This window comes from Buteo buteo, chromosome Z, assembly GCF_964188355.1.
Source record: "Buteo buteo chromosome Z, bButBut1.hap1.1, whole genome shotgun sequence".
Classification (NCBI taxonomy): domain Eukaryota; kingdom Metazoa; phylum Chordata; class Aves; order Accipitriformes; family Accipitridae; genus Buteo; species Buteo buteo.
Genome location: NC_134204.1, coordinates 41,860,275 through 41,877,459, shown reverse-complemented (window position 1 = coordinate 41,877,459; position 17,185 = coordinate 41,860,275). Strand labels below are relative to the sequence as shown.

Genomic DNA, 17,185 nt, shown 5'->3' with positions numbered 1-17,185 from the left:
GGTACCTTATAGCCTGAAGTTTGTACTTACTGCTGGCACCTTTCTTTTATGAATGTTAAACTCGGTCCTCGGCCAAACTTTGCCTGGCCTTGCATATAGGGACATACAGGTTCCCACTTGCAATGAAGATGCAGTCACCCACAGCTTTGCTAATTAACTCAGTGAATTACCACAAGAATTTACCAGCTGTTGCTTACAAACAGTATACCAAAGGTAAACAGCAAGGAGAGAAAGAAAAAAAAAAAACCCAAACCATCCATCCACACCTTCACTTCTTACCAAATACAAAAGTTGAGGTAAGGTGAGGTAAGTTTCACAACACTGCTTTAAACATATCAAAATGACACACTTGTAGGGTTTTTTGCACAGAGCCAAAAAGTCAGCCTGAAACACCCCAACTCCAGAACACAAAATTGGCAGAGGACTAGACCACTGCATAATGAAATTCACCATGATACAGTGCAACACAAAAAATGGTTTATCTGTTAACTACTCAGTTTTTGCTAAGATGCAAACCAGGACTTGTCATTTGGTAGAACTGTTGTCTCCAACACCTTGGTATTGTTTTTGATGATCCATATGGTTCAGAAATCACATGTTGCATTCAGCTCCTGAAAAGGAACAGAATTCACAATGCAAAATACCAGGAGGGCAGATTTATCCAAGATGGGGTGCCTACCTCACAGTCAAAACAATTCATTCAAACCACCATCTATTTCTGCTCCTGAAGGTTCCTCGATCTGCAGGAGTAAGTAACAGGGCAGGTGTGTCAGCCGAAGAGACACTGCCTCTGCTCTATCGTGTACCCAAAGAAAGCTTCTGCAGCAAGACTTGTAAGCAGGTGCCACTGAATTAGTGCTTGTAAAATGAAGTGACTGAAGTACCCTTCATCTTGTGCAAACCGCCCCTGGCCACGTGACAGAAGATGTGCCTGTTCATGACAGGATTGCCCAAACTCATTGCAGGATGGAGGATGCTTCCATTTAGGTCAAGTGACAGGTGTAAGCTGCTCACAATCCTGAAGGAGACACCAACTGAGGGCTGCTGTTTGTTGATATTTTGTACTACCAGAAGCACCATCTACTATGAAAGTAAGATTTAGTTTCTCTCCTTATCCCAGTTTTCTGATATTGCCTCTTGAACTTTAGGAGTTATTTGGTGCTTTTACATTTATTTTCCTCAAAGCAAGCACCACCAAGTTCCAAAAACTGCATGAATTATCTCTGTATTTACAGGATACCACACTTGTTCACATTCCTAAAATACACCATGCAAGCAGCCAGAACTTAGTGGAAGATTTTTAGCTGGGTTGTCATGAAGTCTGCAGCCATTACAGAGCTTCTTCAGCCCGTGCTGAGGCCGAAGAAGATGTGCAAGATGAGACCTGGGAGACCATGGAGCTGTACAATCCAGACCTGGTCCACAGTGCAAACCTCAGCTGTGGCAGAACAGTACTGAGAAGCCACTGCAGGACCTGCTTCAAGAGTCCCAGTCTGTTGACTCAGACATTCAATGGCCCTCCCCAAATAAGCCCTAGCCAACCTTCTTTATACTTTTAAAACCATGATGATACAAAAAAGTTCCTTCTTTCACATAATCGCAATACCACAGCACTGCTAGGGAAGGAGGCATTTCTTGTGATGCTACTATGACAGGTCTTCAGCTTTGGGTAGCCCATGTGAAGATTCCTTCTCTCATTTTTTTCTGGAAGATAATCTTTAAAATAACCCAATCTCTCCCCACAGAATTAGACAGAGGATATTAAACAATGGCTGGGAGATCTGAACAAGGCACAATCAGTGGATACAATGCAACTATGATTCTCCTGACAATAAAGGCTGGACCTACGTAGCTGAGTAAAGCTTTTAATACTGGAAGACAATCCAGAGCATGGACACTTGAAAAGTGTATATTTTTACATCAAAATAAGTCTCATGAAATGACTACATGGCTAACAAATTTACAACATTTGAAAGCTAAGGAAGAGAGTGCCTAAATCCAAGAGTTAAAACTTTTTTTTTCCTTATTGTGCAGTGTGTCATATACACATGATTCTCTTTTAGAATTTCAGATAATAAATGAATTTGCACATTATGATTAGCCATTATCTTAGTGGTACAACTAAAATCTTTCATAAATGAAACACCACATAAATGAAACATATATTACTGAAATCCAAAGTACTTCTAGCCAATATTTACTTCTAAAGAAGCTATAAATATGACACTTTCACTCCTTAGGAGTTTCCTTTTGTTTGCTCTCACATTAATCTCCACTTGATTGGAAACTGCTGCAGTAACAAAGTTCTGCACTGATGACCCCTCTCACTAACTATTACAAACAAATTATTTTTACTTACTAATGGTATATTTGGAAGTACCGATGCTGCACAAAGGTATTAAACAATCTAACAAAAAGAGCATTGGCAAGAAAAAATTCATACTCAGCTACAGCAAAGACTTAAGGAAATATGTTTCTTTCTAAACCCCCTGCAGAGAAATTTGCTGTCACACCAGGAAAGACCTTGATTCAGAGTTTCATATCTAACAAAATGAACTGTGGTGGTTTTCCTACATTAAGACTGTGATGAATTGAGACAAAAAATTATCAGAGCTACAGTGACATAAATGATTCTTGGCAAACCATAAATGGTATCCTCAGATTTTGTACACAAATGCTAGGCTACCATCTGAGAGTTCATCCTTCCGATTACATCCATCAAATTCATGTACTTTTCTGAAAAGTGAGTATTTCTGTTTGACTTCACATGCAAAATAACAGCAAAGTTCAGAAAGAAACTATATGTTGATCTGCTCATGCTCACTGTTGGTAATCCGTTCAGTTCCAGGGGGATAGCTCAAGTATATGACTTTATCGTGACCTATGCTTATAAGGCCGGGTAAAAATATCTTCCAGTAAATTTCATAGCCTTACGAAATTGAAAGCAAGCATGCCGACACAGTTATCTGGCTGAAGAAAGTGTAGCTATCAGGCAGACAAGGCAAAAAGAATTTTGTATTGTATAATTAGTTAGAAGTAAGTTTGTCTTAAAAGGATGAAATCTTGCTGCAAATTTAAAGCAAAGAAAGAGAAACAACAATCCAACATTCTACTTAGTCTAAAACTGTATTTTTACATGCTTTTTAGTGTTGACCAGAGACAACACCCCCTTTAAAACCTACGAAACCATGAACCTATCAGAACAAAACACGCATTCTGACAGATGCAAAGGGGGAAAGTGAACAGTGAAAAACAAGGGACAACAAATGCTGGAAGAGAGACGAGTAGGGGATAAAAGTATGAGATGTGAAAAAGAACATCACACACATGCAGATCCCTTATTTTTAGTGGAGCCAGGAGATGCCATGTAAAAGAATTCAAACCTGGATCTGTGACATGAACAGGCTGCTCAATTCAAGAGGACAACATCTGCCAGGGACTGCAGCTGCTTACGACTGTCTTGACCACCAGCAGGAAGACAAGATGTCTCCGAGTTACATGAAAATGTCTGGCCAGCATGTCTGCAACCTGGTGCTCCAGAGGCAGAGAGGCATCGTAGCAAAGGGCCTACAGTCTACACTGGCCATGCACAGTCCCATTTCAAGTACTGCAGGTCAGAAATCTAGCAGACCGAATTGCTGCTTTTTCTACTTTAGGGGGTAAACTAGCAGTAGCTTGTGCTTTCTCACTCAAAGCATGACACAGCGCATCAGTCTCAAAGCACACAACTCTTGTAGCCTACTTTCACCTCTGAGATTGAATCTATGATATAAAATGGCAACAGCAGCATATTCTTCAAAAACACAAGCTCATAGTTTGCTCCCAGTAAACAATTCTGGCGAAGGAGTAGGAACTAAGAAGAATCAGAATATTCATTCACAAATACTGGCTGTTTACAGCTCATTATGCCTCGCAACCTAAAAATGAAGCTTCGTGGCAAAATGCAGATCTTTTTTAGACAGCATCCATATGCTGTATTTTAAAACCTGGCCACCCACCCAAGTTGCTTACTACATCTATAGAAACATGTGGGTATTCATCCTAATCGTCTCTTTTAAGCAAAGGGATATATGAAGTGCCTGTAAAATTTTCCTATGTAGTTGTTTAGCATACCATTTTCTGGAACAGATTAATAGGCCACCACCTCAGAGACTGCAGCGTTTCCAACCAACACAAATACACCGTTCTTATGTTATGAAGCTGTTATCCATTATGTGCTACCTCATTTGCCATAACCACCATGGAGTTTACATAAACAGATAGAAAGACACTTTCCTAAACAGTCTGTGTCTTAAAACAACAAAGGACGGGGAAGGAAAAGGAAATACAGGAGGTACCTAAACCAGCATCTCAGAGCTGGCCAGCAGTAGAACTGAAAATAAAACACAGGCCACCTGACCCCCGAGGTAAACCCGATTCTCGCTCGACAGCAATAACTGCAGCTCGTATTTACAGAGTCACTGCGCTTGTCTCCTTCAAAACAACACACAATGAGAAGCACGGGCCTCTCTACGAACAGGTACGGACGCGAAGGCGGCATTCATCGAACGAACAGGTACGGACGCGAAGGCGGCGTTCATCGAACCGCGCCGTTCGTGCGAGGGTGCAATTCAGTGGGCTTCAGCCCTGAGCTCCGCTTCCACCAGCGCTGCGGCTCTGCCTCGGACACGGGCAGACCCGGCTGCCTTCAGCGGGGCTCGGCACGCCTGACCCACCCGCAGGCAAAGGTCAGTCCCACCTCGACTACGCTACCAGTTCAACGTCGCCGAACCTCAATTTCAAGTAGAGCTCGCTCAAGAACTTCTCTTAAAAAAAAAAAAAAAAAAAAGATATTCATCGCTTCCAGGTTTCAGAGCTCTCACCGATTCCCATAAACGAGTGCTTTTTACTGAGGGGGCTGGTTTTGCCGCCGGGCTGACGAAGCAGCCACGGGGCACCCGGGCAGCAGGGCCCCCCACCCCGGGCAGCAGGCTGTCCCCCCGGGCAGCAGGGTCCCCCTCCCCCCCCCCGGCAGCAGGGCCCCCCCACGGGCGTCGCGGCGCAGGTACGCGGCGTTATCCAGAAGAAGCCGAGGCAGCCGGAGAGCACGGAAGACACGCGGCACCAGCGACCTGCCCCGGCGAAGCGGAGGTGCCAGGGCAGCCGGCCGGCGCCCGCCCTCCCGCCGGCAGGCTGGCGCGCCCCGCAGCCCCCGCGCCGGCTGGGGGAAGCCGGCGGGTCCCCGCGGCCCCGGACGGCGTGACCTTGGGCCCGGCACCCGGCCCTGACGGGCACCGCCGCGCCCCCGCCCGCCCGGAGCCGAGGGAGCGCGGCCGCCGCCGCCGGCCGAGGAGCACGCACGGGGCTGAGGGGGGGCAGCGCTCCCGGCCCGGCCCCGGCCCCGGCCGCCACCGCCGACCGCCGTCCCCCGCCCCACTCACATGTGGGGGTTCCGCTGGAAGGCGTTGCGAATGTCCTTCACCACCCGCTGCACCAGCACCGCCACCTCCTCCGGCGACTCGGCCATCGCCCACCTGCGCAAGCCGGACCCGCCGGGCCGGGCCGGGCCGCGCCGCGCCGGGCGGGCAAAGCGCTTCCGGGTCAGCGGCCCGCGGGGAGCCGCGGGAAACGGCGGGGCGGGGCGGGGCGGGGCGGGGCGGTCTCTCGGCGGGCGGGCGGTAACGCCGTTCCTCGAGTTCGTCGTGCGGCCCGGGCGGTCAGCCGGAGCGCGGGCGCGCCGTGGCTCCCCCTGACCGCTGAGGAGGGCCGGGCGCGGTTGCCGGCGGGCCGAGGGTGACGGGCCGGTTGTAACGCCGAGCCGTCAGTGCTGTGTTTTGGCTGTCGTCCGGAAATCCGCTCCGAAGAGAGTTGTTTCACAGAGCGTTCACTGCGCGTCGTTTAGCTGCCTCTGCTGTGAAAGCTCACGATGTCATCGTCATCCGCTCCGGTGTTACCCTCACCACCCCCGAGGAGGGCTGGTAGACCCGCTGGGTGTTCTCCTTCAGAAAAACAAACAAAACAACAGGAGAAAGGGTCTGGAGAGAAGAACGCCGCGGTCGGGGATATGTGTAAAAGATCGAATCGAAAGGTGGGTGTCCCTTAGAGAAACACCGAATGTGTTCTCACACGCTGAAGTTGCCAGTTTTTTGCTGGATTTGTAAGTAAACTAACCTTAAAGCAGAGGTGTGTTTCATGTTGGCGCTTGCCTTTTCAGTAGTTAAATTTCATCGGGTTTCTTTGGATGGATATGACAAATAAAAAAACACGGAGGTGATGCCTGCAAAGAATCCCAAGTGAAACAAGACATTAATGGAAGCTCAGTGGTAAAAGCTGAAGAGGATGTGTTGGAAACCTCTTCGGCTTGACTGCTGAAAGGTAACTTCTTGCTTTTTTCTGTTTTTTTCCCCCAATATATTCCCTGAAATAATATTTTTAGGTTTTTATGACTGTCTCTTTAGCCTTGCAGCTATTATTTTTCTACATGGCTGCTTTTATTTCTGTTTTCACTTACTCTGAATGCAAGTTCAGATTCATACTCCTCTGATTGGAGGTTATGTAGAGCATGTACCCTGGAACTAGAATCCGGGATTTTCTGCATTCCTAGTTCCTGTGACTTTCTGTTTTTTCACCATTATAATATTACCTTCTGGGCGGTACTGGCTACTTTGTTATAAGACTAATTTAGGCAGATAGCCTAAGTGAGGATCTCTTGGTGCTGTCCGATGGCAGGCCACCATAACTGCAGAATTCTGGACTGAATGCCTTTGCAAGCAAAAGATAGTGCATTGCATTAACAGCTCCAGTTGGCTGTAGCACAGCGTACTTGCCAAAACTTTTTTAGGATTCTGAGAAAGTAATTTATTACAATAATTGTGTAGATGTTGAATTCAAGTAGGTTTTTTTTTCTTTTAAGTAGTTCTTTTTACTCCAGTGCATGCCCAGGAAAAAGAGGATGTAATAGCATGCAGTAGGTCTAAAATACCATCTTGAAAGTACTGAAGAATTGGTCTACTCTGTTGCATTTGTTGAGAAAATGAATGATGCTTGAATTCTGGTTTGGGCTTCAACTCAGTAAATTTTTTTATATAAATAAGGAGAAGGCGAGAGCCTGTAAGGTCATATGGCTCTTGAAATATGATTGTTAACATTAAAGGATTGTAGTCTTTCACAAATCTGGGCCTCCACAGATTTATGTGAAGGTTCAGTGTGTTAAGCTCCAAATTAGAAAACTAATTAGATACAGGAGGTTTTATGGGGCCTTCTTAATAACCCATATATTAAGTGGAAAAAATTAGGCTAAATAATGCTGGTTTCAGGTAACTGAGTTATATGTCTGTACTGTCCCAGGTTTTCATTCACCACATAGACTGTACAGACACTGTCTTATGATGTATGGTGTCTGAAATTATTGAAGCAAGCTGATGCATTCTGGATGTCAAATAAGTAAAAATACAAATATGAGGAAAGGTAGTACAAGTCCAGGTAGGCACTGGGAGATATTTTTGGCTGACAAATCCAAATTGTTTTTTCAAAATAGCTTTGATTGTTATGTTCAGCATAGCCTAGAATTTTTAATTTATGCCTGTTTGCCTTGCCCAAAAGGAGTAAGCCAGCTTTATGTAGTTGACAGCTTAGCTTTTCAGGCTCACTGCCTTCTCGCTTTGTCCCTTGCCATTTGTTCATGTACAGGTTTGTTTCAAATTTGTTGAACGCAGCAAATTTATCTTCAGTCAGGTGACACAGTGAATGAAATATTTCCAGCTATATATGAGGTCTGAATTCCATAAAGAGGTTTTGGTCAATTAGACCTAAAAGAAACACCTTCAAAATGTCGTTAATCATGCCAAAATTACTCAATGGATTAAAAGTCTTAATTTTTGGTTTGGGGTTGTTTGGGGTTGTTTTAGTTTTGGTATTGGGTACAAGTGAAAATCAGTCATAACAATGCGAAGTTCTGTTCTGAAAGTACTGAAAATTGTTACCAAACTACTAATGTGCTTACAAGTTGCAAAAGTAGTTATTTAGAATAGTGAAATTAACTGACGATATACTGTGTATGACTTCATGCCTGCCTTTTGAAGAGGACTGAATATTAAATTGCTATTCTCATTTAAAAAGCATAATAAAATTTATTTAAATTGCATACCTTAGGTACTTACACACATTGTCAAAGCTTGTAAGGCAGGCATTGGTACTAATATTGCACATGCTAGTGTACAGTAGCTTTTGGGAGTGATTATTGAGTTGTCAGCCTAGCATACTTGCTGTAATTTTGGGGTAGTTATAATAAGTTATTTCAGAAAATATTCTTTTTTTAAATTTCACACAGGGCATAAGAATAAACTGCAGAAAATACACCATAATTAAATAATCTAAGAATTATATATCTGTTACCCACAGAAAAGAAATTTACCTAGGTGGTCCGTTCCTATTACTTTTGAGAATGCTTTCTCATTTTCTAGGGAAGGACAGAGGTCAGTCTCAAGAGTATTTCCTTACCTGTAAGAGCATTGGTTTTATATATTATAGCATTAATTTTCATTTAGTATAAGGATGGCAGAGAATGGAATTCTGTGACCACTTTATTTCCTTTTGATGTATATCTACATATTTTAACTCATGCTTCTTCACAGCAGTCTTGCGATACGAACAAGTAAGTGAATCAGTGATGGCAGCTTGATTCCTGACTGATTTAAATCAAAAACCCTTGTATCCTTCATGTGGAAACCAAAAGGGTAAGGAACAAATTCCTTACTGATGTCAATGTGTGTGTAATGGACGGCTAGGTAAGGATTGCAAAAGCAAAGTAAAAAAATTAACTGTTTACAATGATCTAGTATGTAATTGAATGGATTTTCTTATTCATTAAATATTTTTCTCCCACTCCAACTTCATAATAGATATTGTAGAATATGCCATATGGAATCTGGAAGGTGGACTCTGGTACTTGAAGAAATGCACTATGTCTATATTGATGACATAATGGAGGAAATATTTGAGCATTGTTTGGAGGCATAAAATGAGGTCATGGTGGAGCAGAATGCTTCAGGAATACAAAATAATTTCTGCTACTTCATCCCTTCCACTGTCTAACACCTCCAGATTTCTGCTTACCGTAATTACTAATGATAGTGCTTGGTTCTGTAGGAGGATATAGTTGTTTAACACTTACTCTCAGTGCAGGGAGAGGAGGAAGGAGGTGATAATCTGTATTAATGGAAACACTACAAATTGGAAAACCAGATGTTTTAATAAGCTTGCTAATATATTCTTAATTTTATATTTGTGTATCATATTTATATGTACACAGGCTGTGTTACCATTCAATTTTGAGGACTATGTTTTTGAAAGTTCAAAACTATTTTATTATTAAAGTGATATGCACATTCTTTGTGTGATAAATTATTTCTCTTATGTGTTGTAAATCAAAGGTATAATCTTGTGTATGTATTTTAAAAACTGCAACTAATTAAAAGATTTTTGCTGAGGTCCATTTATCTTAATATTTTGAAATTATGTTTTCAATTTCAAGTTGTCTTCATTTTCTTTTTTGTTCTAGGTTTCTGCAATGTACTCCACTAATGTAACTCTACTATTATTATAAACTTTGGTACAAACTCTATTACATGCAACAGGTTTGTTATTTGTTACCAGCTGAAGTAGATACCAATAGATCAGCAAATGCCCATGCCTTATAGGTCTGGTGTTGTGATAACTGTGCTGACCGGCTTGGAAGTGAGTATGTGTGTTGCCGAATTAAGTGCAGTCCACAGTAGCTCTGAAAGTATGTCTGTTAATGAGTTTTCAGACTGTTTCAGAAAATCTGCGTAAATTTACATACATTTACAAATCATAAAAGTAAATTTAAAACCTCGTTAGGCAGTAGAAAAACTAAGTAAATTTTCATTTAGTAAAGGCTTAACCTTTTATCTTGGTCTAGTATAAAAAAATTCCTAAGATACTGTTTCTGTATTTTACATTGAAAAAGGTGAACATGAAGGATGGGTTAGCCCTTCATATATTAGCATATATTAATATATAGCATATTAGCATATTTGTACAGTATTTAAGTATAAAGCTAGAAAAATAATACAAGGAATCCTGTAATTGCTTGTACAGAGACTGCAGGACTGCATCTTTTTTGCTGTATTGAGAATGGCAAAAGTTAGTATCGTCACTAAGGTTGCAGATTCTTCATTTAGTTATATTCAGTTTAAGTTTCATTTTAATAAAATGAGAACATAAACAATTTTGGGGAAAAAATAAGTTAATAAAAGTTTGAAATGTATTGGTATGTAATCCATTCTTTTCTCTATAAATGTTAACTGTTGTTTTACTAAAGGCTCAAGAATTAAAGAGTATCAACATCCATTTGGGACTTGACTGTAATTGCAAAGAAGCATAATTAGGCGGCTGAATTCAGCCATCCATAAAGGCTGATGGATGTGCTGAAACCACATGACAGCTTAAAACTGTCCCCTTGGCAGTTTTAAGTGGAGCAAACTGTGTATTAACATAGCTAAAACATGTCCATGTGTTTTTAAAGCAGTATTCACTTCTGAAAAGTGAGCATTCAATAATAAATGGTAGCATTCTGCTCTAGAGATCTTATAATGGAGTGTTATTATAGCTTTAGCCCAGCAGTTTTAAGGGGAAGGTAAGTTTTTGCTGCTTTTAATGCCAATTACGCCTGCAGGGCCGGAGGTGAGGGGGGGAGCATGCTGAGAAGTGCAGTGCAGGCAGGAGCCTCCTTGGGTCCCACAAGGGAGAGTCCCTTGCTGTGCTTTGTATCCGGGGACTTAAATTGAGTTACTCAAATGTAACTGGTCTTGTACAAAAACTTGCTTTCTATACAGGATGAAGTGAAGTACAACTGTTTGCAGCTTTAGACCAGTGATTTTTTGTTGTTGTTTGGGGTTGTTGGTTTGTTGCTGGTTTTTTCCCCGAAGTCTGTGCTAGTCTCCCTGTTACTCTGCCAGATTTTCTTGACCCTCTTTTTCTTTAGCTCATTGCTTTGAACTGACTGCCAGACCTAAATCCACATATGGGCCTTCTTCTTAGCTCCAATTTTGCAACAGCCCGCCACACCACATTTAAATTTAGCTTCATGCCCTGTGCTCCCAAAGGTACTCCCACTGTAATAGCAGAATGGCAACACCTCTGAATTCCTTTGCTGTTACCCCCTGCTTATGTTACAGCTGGAATTGAAAATAGCTAGTTCATAGGCTTCTTGTAGCACGGCCCATAACTCGGTTCTAATCTGAGTTTTCTCTGGGCCAATGTGACTACCCCTCATCATATAAACCCAAATAGTAGTTCTAGTCTTAGCCTTTAATTGCTGCCACTGATCTCAAGATGTGAGGCAAACTGACAGCAGCATTTGTAACATCCTAGTGACTCGTGCTGGTTGCATGTGTCAGTTTATCTCATCGCCTTTTTACCATTCCTCCTCTTATTGTGATGATCATGTCTTACATGTCTTAGTTGAACCACAAATTGTCATAACCCAGTGAATGATGGTAACAGCAACAATTAGTTTAACTGGTCTTCTCCTGAATTTGTGTGTTAACTATTTGTAGTCTGAATCCTTGGCTAGCCTATCCCAGTGCTACTGAATGTGTTCTGTTAGTCCAAACTGGTACTGGCTGTCCACCTACCTACTTTCTCAATTTCTTCGTCACCCTAGGCTGTTTTTTCCAGTCTCAGTCCTGCTTAATGGTAAACGGGTGGGAGGAAGTAAGCATTCAGAGAACTGGATAGATAAGGAGTCTCACTCATATTTCAAAGGAAACACCTTTTTTCTTCGATCTCCCAAGTAAGCATTCAGATACTTTGCCCTGCTTAATCTACCCCTTAAATATTATCTCTTAAATCTTTCTTGGCTCATACTAGTACTTGTGGTTTCTTACAGTTCTTGTGTTGAGATAATTCTATATTCAAAACTTTCTAGATAATAGGAATCATATTTAGCATCCACTGAAATTATATGTCCATGGAGGTAAACAATGCTCCTTAGTTAAGAGTATAAGCAGTCTCATCTCACTTATTCTCATGTAATACAGTTCAAAATGAAAATCCAAGGTTAAGTGTGTGCTACAAGTATGTAAGGTGTCATTCTGTCTTCACTAGGAGACTAGCAGTGCTTGTAATGGTAGGCTCCAATAAAATGAAAAGATCTGAAATTTGCTGGGAACGCTTCTGTAAATGTGTGCAAAAATTAACTGCCACCTCCAATATAAATCTTACAGTTTGTTTTGCATGCATGTAAAATAAGGTAAGTGAATTTGAGGAGTTACATATGTAAAATGTACACTCTCTTGGTAGCTCTGCATATTTTGAAACTTTTCAACCTGTAGTTCCTCAAGCAATGAGCAAAATACTAAGAAAACAGACTTGTTTCCAATTCATTCACACCATATATAAAGTAATTTTAAAGTACTTGTTTAGCTATTAGAATGGAGAATTACTAGCACATAAATTTTTTTGTGCAAGTATAACAACCTTATTAGCTCATCACTCATTAAACAGATAAGAAATCAAGCCTGGTTGTCAAATTAAATAAAGAGTTCTAATTAAAAAATAATGTTGCTTGGGTTTTGGTTGGGGTTTTTTTCAAGTAGAAAGCATCTTGCTTCAAAATAAGTCTGTACTTCTTTTGTGTAGTGTTTAAAATAGTGCTGTACTCTGAGTCCAAACTTTCAAGAAGTCACAGATACATATGATTCATTTCTTTAATACACAGTTGAAATGTTGCCAGCAGCAAATACAAGTAAAAAACCATGGCTAACTAAGGACACCTGTCATTCTTCATGTATACAAAATACGGGACAGTGCAGCCTAGTGTATTATCCTCAAACATTATGGAGAAACATTAAGTATGCAGCATAGCTTTCATCTTTCTGTTTCTTAGCATTGTCTGGCATTGTCTTCTGGCCTTGTATCCTTGTTTGAACAACAGTGTTTCGTGTCATAGGCATTTACCCTGGCAGGGAAAAATATCTGTACTCCGACTGTATGTAAAATTCAGTTGTTACGGCTTTTTAATGACAATTTGGCTGAATAGTATGTAAACAACTATTTTTATTAACTTGCAATGTCAGGTTTCTCTACATGACCAGGAACCTTGCTTGTTAAAACATTTCTGAAATACTAGGTGCTACAAGTGAGAACTTCTTTGCCTTTCTGAACATAACGCGCTGCTTTATTTTCTTCTAATGGTTTTCTATTCCTATCCTTATTTTAATGTCTCAACGCTCTTACAGTTACCTAGAGAGCCCTGCTGCTAAGAAGGCAAGCTGTGTTTCTTGATTGAAGTATCTCCTGTGGATGACTTCTGCTCAATTAATAATGACAGAGACCAGAACAGTTTTCCAGAAGCCCTTGCTGATGCCCAAGGCCTGCAGATCTTGAAAGCAATGTTAAGCCTATTTTTTCTGGCTTTAGTAAAATGAAAATTCTGCAAAAATATTCTTAGTCATTGCATTCCAAATATAAAAAATAGAGATGTGGAAAAGCTGAACATGAAACTTAATGCAAACTCATGCTTTAGAGATGAAGATTGTGATTAATGACTAGAGTTGTTGTATATTAGGACACTTGGAATATACCTGTCAGTTTCTCTTCTCTTTTTTTTTTTTCCTCCTGTTGTGCTTAAAAGAGAAAGAACATATGCTACAGCCCTCTCCCTGAAACATGACAAGGTGGTTGCATTGCTGTGTTGACCAAGGTCATGCTGCTGATTAAGCTGGGATTCTGCAGGTGATTAATGTCTCTGGAGTGTGTGCTGGGAAGCTGTCTTGCTATTTTTATCTTAGAAATACTGTTGATGAACCAGTACCCTCCTCCAGCAGTTTAAAGTATAGCCATGACGAGATCAACTCTTCCCTAAAATTGTTTACCAGTTCTACCTCTTCCATGGAGCTGGAGTTGTTAATATGGGTAGTGAGCACAAAGCTGAGTTACTTCAGTCTCCCCAAAGATGAGACAATCAGGTTTTTGCCTACATAGCTAAAAATCAAGACATAGGAGTAACTCTGCTGGTTCAGACCAAGAGACTGTCTGCCTCCAGGAGTCTGTCACTGATCAGAAGCCACAGATGGATACCTGGATACCTAGGGAGGGCTAAAAGGAGCTTGTGCCTGTGATAGTCTCCTCTGTCTTCTTCCCGTTAGAGTACTCTCTTAGCCTCTGACTATTCGTCGGCTCCAGGGAAGTCAAAAGACTGTAGTCTGTTTTGTTAGTAACCCTCAGAAGATCTCATTAAGAAACCCTAGTCTTCCCTTGAACTCGTACAAATTCTTTGTCATCTCTAGCTGGATGAGGTGTAGTCTCTCATTTTTCTTTTCCAGGAGGTTTAGTAGTTCAGTATTGGATAGGAGGAACAACTTAAGGCTATACCATTGAGCTGTGTCAGTTACTGGATTCTGCCAGTCTTCAGCTGCACATATTTTCTGAAATGTGCAGCTTTGCATCATCCTCCAATCCTGGCTTTTCCTCCCCTTTTGCTACATCAGCGTGTGTACCTATGCATATAAATTTTGATAGGCAAACAAACAGTCCTTCTTTGCCCAAGGGATTAGGAAAGTTGTCTCGCATCCTTCCCACTGTGAAAACCTCTTGCAGTGTTTTGGATTTTTTGTCAAAGCTGTTTAAAAATTAAAAAAGGAATGGATCATTAATTAGCAGTTTGATAGTTTTACCTGTTTACCTGTCTAGGGGAGGAAGGAGTGACATCTAATTAATGTTATTGATATTTGCTAGATCAGTTGCAATGTCATAAAATGCACAGAATTAAAGATGAGGCTCCTCATGCAGCTGAGTTCCTCACTCCTACCTTTGTTAAATACACGTTTTTGAAAATAGAAATAGCTGTGCTCTTATTTTCAAAAGAATGTTATATAAGAGAATTTTGGGTTCTCCTGTATACAGAAGAGATATGTGAATTAGATAAAATGTGAAGAATAAGTTGTTGTCTCTCACTGTGATTTTTGATGCTAGCGTTCAGGAGTTTCTGAATTACGTATGTCATTACACTAAAAGTAGCTGACTCGTGACATATCAGTCAGCAGTAAAATTATGTAAGTTTGGAGAAGAGAGCATTTAAGATGAATATTTTAGAGCATGTGTGTTTTTAATACAAGTGACTGATGTGACTCCCCAAGGTTAAGTATCACAGATGATCTGGGCTACTGCTCTGCTTTCAATAGAAAAGCTCTGCTCTTAACAGGTAGAAATCAGGTGACTGAATGAAAAAAGTGAGTGGGGATTTTTATCTGCTCTTATTAGGGAGAGTTGACACAAGGCTTCTTTTTATGTCACTTTTTTAACACTTAGAATAATAAAGACTCTGGGGACTCAGCCCTCTGCTTTTGCATTCTCTTTGTAGGTTTGGGCATATATTCAGGTGACAATGATACACACAGCCTCTGCTCACACATAAGTGTTCTAGACTTTGACTACCTTGGTGACATCCCCCGACTCTCCGGTATGTCACTGTTTTTCTTGTTCTGGGGAGCGTAAAACTGGACACAGTGTACTCCAAATGTGGTCTTTAAAGTGTAGAATATTTCATTTGATTTGGCTTCTTGAACTGTTCTAATAAAATGTCCCAAATAATTCCAATTTTTAAGTGGAATTTGACCTCCACTGCAGTTACCAAAAAGATTGAGGTGTGTGTGTGTACCATCTATCCTAAGTAAAAGATTTTTTTTTTTTTTTTAATATCAAGGCTTCAGCTTGTGAATCTACAGCTCTCAGAAATCAGATAATGCTGAAGCATGGAGGAAAACTATGTTATATATAAAATAAATACTTGTGGATAAGGCTTATTCAAGGATTTTTTTTTTTAATCCTCCCTTATTCGCCCCTCCTGGGCTATGGTTACCCTCCAGACTTTTCAAAGTATACTGACCTGATGGAATCGAACAGTTTTATTTAAGGGTGATGCATCCAAGCTTCAATTAGTTCAATCATGCTAGATAATGTAAAAACACCTGTAAGCAGAGGGCTACTGAGAATAACAGCTGTCACCTCTGAAGCCTTCAGATCCTGCAATACTCAGTCCTGGTACTTGTAACTTAAAATGCCACACTGTATTATGCAGATAGTAACATGGATTGCTAGAAACAAGGAGATGATATCACGATTGAAGTTTACTTTGAATCGGGGACTTGTTTGTTCCTCTGTACTGTAAGTGGTGAAATTACATTTTTAGTGAAGTTGATGGCAAAATACTTATGGACCCATGGTATGATGAATGGATGAAGTCTCACCTTTCTTTTAAAGGCTGGGAAGCAAATAGAGGGATTCTTGGAATAAGTCTGCCTGTTTGGTATCTGCAGTTGCTGTTTCAGTTTGCATGTTTTTCAGTTATGCTTTTGTAGTGCTGTTGATGACTCAAATTCCAAACACCTCTTATTAAGTTAAAGTAGCTTTGAGGTGGTGAATAGGAGAGGGTAGTTGTTAATCTGGAGAATGTTTAAAGGATATTGCTAGGGAAGAACTCAGCTAGGTGCACGTTAATGTAGGTAAAGAGGAGTTATGATAGTTCTGGCAATAGGCTATAGCTGCGTACGTCTCAGTTTTATTGCTGTTTAGTTCAGTGTTAGTTTAGTGATTAGGAAACAGATTTGATCTTACTTATTCTTTAATGCACAAAATCCTGTTTGTCAGTAGGTGTTTTGTTTACTCTGAAGGGGAGACATAAATCTTATTTGTCATCTCTCAAGTGCAATGAAATGCAACTGCAAACATCATCTGAACTAAAGGTGGTAGCAGAGAGATAGTAGGGCAATAGTGTTATAAATAAGATTAGTTTTTAACCTTGGTCCTCAATCTGTGGAATGGCTCATTCTGGCTTACCAAAAATGCAAGTTGTTTTTTTTTTTTTCCTTTCTCCTTGCCTTGCCTTGGCAGCAAGAGGCTGATCCCAAAGACTAGGTTATAAATGAGATTCCTTTGGATTCAAGGAATTTATGCTGGCTTGATTTGATACAAGGAAATACAGGGGGGTAATTAATTGGGCCTTCTCATTTCCTATAGCTCAGAAATTTAAATGCACATATCTGTGAGACCTGCTTGTAACTTTGATTAATGAAACATGCATCTTCATGGCCTTTAGGTTTGGTTTGTTCAGCAAACATAACATTTAAATGTGCAGTTTCCATTGAGAAGGTTAGATGCAAATTCACTTCCATTAAACTAAGTG

At 40.8% G+C, this 17,185-nt stretch overlaps 1 protein-coding gene and 1 long non-coding RNA gene across 6 annotated transcripts in view; one reads left to right on the top strand and one right to left on the bottom strand.

Moving 5' to 3' along the window:
* The window catches only part of PTAR1 (protein prenyltransferase alpha subunit repeat containing 1), a 41,120-nt gene extending 35,568 nt beyond the window's left edge, over positions 1-5,552 (bottom strand). For both annotated transcript variants that reach the window (XM_075021814.1, XM_075021815.1), the window contains exon 1: positions 5,421-5,552. In XM_075021814.1, the coding sequence (XP_074877915.1) occupies positions 5,421-5,506 (86 nt within the window). In that variant the 5' untranslated portion in view covers positions 5,507-5,552. The remainder of the gene's footprint in view (positions 1-5,420) is intronic.
* A 96-nt stretch (positions 5,553-5,648) lies between these two features.
* LOC142026678 (uncharacterized) lies at positions 5,649-13,454 on the top strand. Of its 4 annotated transcripts, XR_012648883.1 has the most exons (4): positions 5,649-6,067; positions 6,194-6,354; positions 8,613-11,794; positions 13,242-13,454. It is a non-coding gene; the product is annotated as an uncharacterized LOC142026678 (long non-coding RNA). The 4 variants fall into 4 exon arrangements; XR_012648885.1 differs by having other exon boundaries at positions 6,197-6,354; positions 8,613-13,454; XR_012648884.1 differs by having other exon boundaries at positions 8,616-13,454.
* Positions 13,455-17,185: the final 3,731 nt, after the last annotated feature.